Genomic DNA, 7,073 nt, shown 5'->3' on the forward strand with positions numbered 1-7,073 from the left:
GCATGTGTACATACATACACGTTATGGTGATGATAAAAGCACAAGCATGTATACGTACATACACGTTATGGTGATGATAAAAGCACAAGCATGTGTACAATACATACACGTTATGGTGATGATAAAAGCACAAGCATGTATACATACGTACACGTTATGGTGATGATAAAAGCACAAGCATGTATACATACATACGCGTTATGTTGATGATAAAAGCACAAGCATGTGTACATACATACACGTTATGGTGATGATAAAAGCATAAGCATGTATACGTACATACACGTTATGGTGATGATAAAAGCACAAGCAATGTATACATACGTACACGTTATGGTGATGATAAAAGCACAAGCATGTATACACACATACACGTTACGGTGATGATAAAAACACAAGCATGTATACATACATACACATTACGGTGATGATAAAAGCACAAGCATGTATACACACATACGCGTTATGTTGATGATAAAAGCACAAGCATGTGGTACATACATACACGTTATGGTGATGATAAAAGCATAAGCATGTATACGTACATACACGTTATGGTGATGATAAAAGCACAAGCATGTATACATACGTACACGTTATGGTGATGATAAAAGCACAAGCATGTATACACACATACACATTATGGTGATGATAAAAGCACAAGCATGTATACATACATACACGTTATGGTGATGATAAAAGCACAAGCATGTATACATACGTACACGTTATGGTGATGATAAAAGCACAAGCATGTATACATACGTACACGTTATGGTGATGATAAAAGCACAAGCATGTATACATACGTACATGTTATGGTAATGATAAAAGCACAAGCATGTGTACATACATACACGTTATGGTGATGATAAAAGCACAAGCATGTATACATACGTACACGTGATGGTAATGATAAAAGCATAAGCATGTATACGTACATACACGTTATGGTGATGATAAAAGCACAAGCATGTATACACACATACGCTTATGTTGATGATAAAAGCACAAGCATGTGTACATACATACACGTTATGGTGATGATAAAAAACACAAGCATGTATACGTACATACACGTTATGGTGATGATAAAAGCACAAGCATGTATACATACATACACGTGATGGTGATGATAAAAGCACAAGCATGTATACATACGTACACGTTATGGTGATGATAAAAGCACAAGGCATGTATACATACATACGCGTTATGTTGATGATAAAAAGCACAAGCATGTGTACATACATACACGTTATGGTGATGATAAAAGCATAAGCATGTATACGTACGTATACGTTATGGTGATGATAAAAGCACAAGCATGTTATACATACGTACACGTTATGGTGATGATAAAAGCACAAGCATGTATACACACATACACATTATGGTGATGATAAAAGCACAAGCATGTATACATACATACACGGTTATGGTGATGATAAAAGCACAAGGCATGTATACATACATACACGTTATGGTGATGATAAAAGCACAAGCATGTATACGTACATACACGTTATGGTGATGGATAAAAACACAAGCATGTATTACATACATACACGTTACGGTGATGATAAAAGCATAAGCATGTATACGTACATACACGTATGGTGATGATAAAAGCACAAGGCATGTATACATACATACACGTTACGGTGATGATAAAAGCACAAGCATGTATACACACATACGCGTTATGTTGATGATAAAAGCACAAGCATGTGTACATACATACACGTTATGGTGATGATAAAAGCACAAGCATGTATATGTACATACACGTTATGGTGATGATAAAAGCACAAGCATGTATATATACATACACGTTATGTTGATTAAAACACAAGCATGTATACGTACATACACGTTATGGTGATGATAAAAACACAAGCATGTATACATACATACGCGTTATGTTGATGATAAAAGGCACAAGCATGTGTACGTACATACACGTTATGGTGATGATAAAAGCACAAGCATGTATACACACATACGCGTTATGTTGATGATAAAAGCACAAGCATGTGTACATACATACACGTTATGGTGATGATAAAAACACAAGCATGTATACGTACATACACGTTATGGTGATGATAAAAGCACAAGCATGTATACATACATACACGTGATGGTGATGATAAAAGCACAAGCATGTATACATACGTACACGTTATGGTGATGATAAAAGCACAAGCATGTATACATACATACGCGGTATGTTGATGATAAAAGCACAAGCATGTGTACATACATACACGTTATGGTGATGATAAAAGCATAAGCATGTATACGTACGTACACGTTATGGTGATGATAAAAGCACAAGCATGTATACATACGTACACGTTATGGTGATGATAAAAGCACAAGCATGTATACACACATACACATTATGGTGATGATAAAAGCACAAAGCATGTATACATACATACACGTTATGGTGATGATAAAAGCACAAGCATGTATACATACATACGCGTTACGGTGATGATAAAAGCACAAGCATGTATACACACATACGCGTTATGTGATGATAAAAGCACAAGCATGTGTACATACTTACACATTATGGTGATGATAAAAGCACAAGCATGTATACGTACACACACGTTATGGTGATGATAAAAACACAAGCATGTATACGTACATACACGTTATGGTGATGATAAAAGCACAAGCATGTATACATACGTACACGTTATGGTGATGATAAAAGCACAAGCATGTATACGTACATACACGTTATGGTGATGATAAAAACACAAGCATGTATACATACATACACGTTACGGTGATGATAAAAGCATAAGCATGTATACGTACATACACGTTATGGTGATGATAAAAGCACAAGCATGTATACATACATACACGTTACGGTGATGATAAAAGCACAAGCATGTATATGTACATACACGTTATGGTGATGATAAAAGCACAAGCATGTATATATACATACACGTTATGGTGATGATAAAAGCACAAGCATGTATACGTACATACACGTTATGGTGATGATAAAAACACAAGCATGTATACATACATACGCGTTATGTTGATGATAAAAGCACAAGCATGTGTACGTACATACGCGTTATGTTGATGATAAAAGCACGAGCATGTATACGTACACACACGTTATGGTGATGATAAAAACACAAGCATGTATACATACATACGCGTTATGGTGATGATAAAAGCACAAGCATGTGTACGTACACACACGTTATGGTGATGATAAAAACACAAGCATGTGTACGTACATTCACGTTATGGTGATGATAAAAGCACAAGCATGTATACGTACATACACGTTATGGTGATGATAAAAACACAAGCATGTATACATACATACGCGTTACGGTGATGATTAAAGCACAAGCATGTATACACACATACGCGTTATGTTGATGATAAAAGCACAAGCATGTGTACATACATACACATTATGGTGATGATAAAAGCACAAGCATGTATACATACATACACGTTATGGTGATGATAAAAACACAAGCATGTATACGTACATACACGTTATGGTGATGATAAAAACACAAGCATGTATACATACATACATGTTATGGTGATGATAAAAGCACAAGCATGTATACATACATACACATTATGGTGATGATAAAAGCACAAGCATGTATACATACATACACGTTATGGTGATGATAAAAGCACAAGCATGTATACACACATACGCGTTATGTTGATGATAAAAGCACAAGCATGTATACATACATACACGTTATGGTGATGATAAAAACACAAGCATGTATACGTACATACACGTTATGGTGATGATAAAAACACAAGCATGTATACATACATACGCGTTATGTTGATGATAAAAGCACAAGCATGTGTACATACATACACGCTCTGTTGATGATAAAAGCACGAGCATGTATACGTACACACACGTTATGGTGATGATAAAAACACAAGCATGTGTACATACATACACGTGATGGTGATGATAAAAACACAAGCATGTGTACATACATGTACATACATGTTATGGTGATGATCATTATCTTTCCAGACCACAACCGATGGGTTTGCTTCAGAAGACAAAGCCCAAGAGGTTGAGGTGAGTGAAGGATGCTGTTGTGCAAGGCTCTTGCTAACAAAAATTAAAATCAGAAAGGGACGTTCAATAGTAATGTTTGTATGGTGGATATTTGGGACCATATGTGGTGTATTATTTGTACGTGATAATGCTTGATATGAGGAAACTAAGAAATTTATTTGAATGTAAATTTGTTGTATCAACTATTCAGTTGAAAAGCCCTTTTCACAGTGTAAATGCAGCATTTGAAACAGTTTGTTATACTTGTTTTTGACCAGTCTAATTGCACCACCCAGAAAATTTTCCGCCATTGTATGTATAAAAAATTCTGGACCCTGACATTAACGAACAATAAATAAATAAATAAAAATGAGATCTATGTTGACAGTTAGTTGCTCATTCTGTTTCTAGGCATTCTTTAAAGAGCACCCTGCACCAGCGGCTGAACGAACTGTCCAACAGTCCTGTGAGAACATTCGACTCAACGCAGACTGGATGGCCAGAGATTCCGAGAAGGTCAAGGCATTCCTCCAGGGGAAGTAACTCATAAAGCTGTTTCTCCTCAAAAGTCCACGAAAGTTAAATTAGTGCATCAGTTATTCAGAATGTGTTTAGCTTTTCTTTTTTTCTTTTTTATAAAGTGAACATCCAGAAATCCAAGATCTGCTGATGATAACTGCAAAAAAATGGTTGAAAAATGTTGAAATTGAAATTAGAATATGTGGTTTAAAACAGAAGTTAGCTTCAGTGACCTCTTCAGCTTTCCTGAAGTCAACCTGGGGTAATTTAGTCCTTCATTTTCCAAATTCTAATATGAATAAATTGGCCTGTCTAATGTTTGTTATAGATAATAGTCGCTTACTGAACATAATAATGAAAATGTCCCTTCGCTCCACAAACTCGTTGGCTGTGCATTATGTCTACTTCTGGTTTTCTGGGGCCTAAGGGTATTGGAAAACAATGTAGGTTACAAAGGGTTTCAAGTTCTGTACAATGTTTCAATTCTCTGGTATTTAAAGTTCAAATGTTCATTTTGTCAATTTAAGGGATATTCTAGGTTCAAAGATCAAATGTGCATTTTGCCATTTCAAGAGATATTCTAGGTTCAAAGTTCAGATGTGCATTTTGTCAATTTAAGGGATATTCTAGGTTCAAAGATCAAATGTGCATTTTGCCAATTCAAGAGATAGGCAGGGTTCAAAGTTCAAATGTGCATTTTGCCATTGTAAAGTGTAGCCTATATTCAAAATTATTCAAAGCTTAAATGTTACATTTTGCAGATTCAAGGGGTATGCTATTAGAGTGTTATGATACCGACAGGGTTCATCTTTGAGAACCTTCCATAATACAGTCCTGGTGCCTGAAATTCACTAAAGTTAGATTAATATAATTTTACCTTTGTTAAAAATCTTTACTACTCTCACATCAAGGTCATAATCCATTTAACAGTTATACTACCAGTCAAATTAATTTAGCTGAAGAGTGCTATAATTGTCTCATCATCAACATTAAGTTGGCTTAATAAAGTGCTTTATGTTGTTGCACAGAAATTTTAAATTGTGAACATTTTTCGTGTTTTTAAGGTGTTTAAAATAATTGCATATCCTGAAAGATTATAATCTATGTGTGACTGATCAGTAATAGCTTTTATAAGTGCTAAAGTTCACACTGTGTACATTGTAATGTTTTGCTGTTCTCACCCCGCCCCCCCCCCCCACTATAACATCTTCTTGTGGTAACACTACAACATTAATGTTTTAAAATGTGGACATTTTCTGTGAAAAAATGATAAAAGAAGCAAGAACAATTCCTTTGTTGAATAATTCATGTTTGTATGTGAATAATTATGGATTTGAGTTAAAAATCTATTTTGTGGCCAACCAGTACAGACATTTGAGTTTTGGATTTCTTTGTCCTTTGTGTTTATGAATGGATTGATGAATTGATTGACTGATTGATACATTGATTGGCTGATTGATATATTGATTGTTGGAAGGATGAATTGACTGATTGATACATTGATTGAAGGATGAATTGATTGACTGATTGGTACATTGATTGATGGAAGGATGGATTAATTGACTGATGCATTGATTGATGGAAGGATGAATTGATTGACTGATTGATACATTGATTGAAGGATGAATTGATTGATACATTGATTGATGGAAGGATGGATTGATTGATTCATTGATGGATGAAAGGAAGGATTGATTGACTGATTGATACATCTATTGATGGAGGAAGGATGAATTGGTTGACTGATTGATACATTGATTGATGGAAGGATGGATTAATTGACTGATACATAGATTGATGGAAGGATGAATTGATTGACTGATACAGTGATTGATGGAGGGATGAATTGATTGACTGATACAGTGATTGATAGAAGGATGAATTGATTGATACATTGATTGATGGAAGGATGAATTGATTGATTTATTGATGGATGAAAGGAAGGATTGATTGATGGAAGGATGAATTGATTCATTGATGGATGAAAGGAAGGATTGATTGATGGGAGGATGAATTGATTGATGCATTGATTGATGGAAGGATGGATTGATTGATGGGAGGATGAATTGATTGATACATTGATTGATGAAGGATGGATTGATTGATTGGAGGATGAATTGATTGATTCATTGATGGATGAAAGGAAGGATTGATTGACTGATTGATACATCTATTGATGGAGGAAGGATGAATTGGTTGACTGATTGATACGTTGATTGATGGAAGGATGGATTAATTGACTGATACATAGATTGATGGAGGGATGAATTGATTGACTGATACAGTGATTGATGGAAGGATGAATTGATTGATTGACTGATTGTTTCACTGAAAGAGAACACTCAAGAATTATCTATTTAAAGGCAAAGAAATCACTAAAATGAAGTATGTATGGGATGAAAGACGATTAGAAACCAGGACAGTAGTTGAATTTGTTTAAGCTGGTAAAATGCTTTGGAAT

At 35.0% G+C, this 7,073-nt stretch overlaps 1 protein-coding gene across 3 annotated transcripts in view; it reads left to right on the forward strand.

Moving 5' to 3' along the window:
- Positions 1-5,976, forward strand: part of LOC135464976 (puromycin-sensitive aminopeptidase-like) — an 84,349-nt gene extending 78,373 nt beyond the window's left edge. For 2 of the 3 annotated variants that reach the window (XM_064742567.1, XM_064742566.1), the window contains exon 23: positions 4,505-5,976. In XM_064742567.1, the coding sequence (XP_064598637.1) occupies positions 4,505-4,636 (132 nt within the window). In that variant the 3' untranslated portion in view covers positions 4,637-5,976. Of the gene's footprint in view, positions 1-4,066; positions 4,115-4,504 lie in introns of all 3 variants that reach the window. The other variant, XM_064742565.1, reaches the window with a different exon arrangement.
- Positions 5,977-7,073: the final 1,097 nt, after the last annotated feature.

Source organism: Liolophura sinensis, chromosome 4, assembly GCF_032854445.1.
Source record: "Liolophura sinensis isolate JHLJ2023 chromosome 4, CUHK_Ljap_v2, whole genome shotgun sequence".
NCBI classification, from domain to species: Eukaryota; Metazoa; Mollusca; class Polyplacophora; order Chitonida; family Chitonidae; genus Liolophura; species Liolophura sinensis.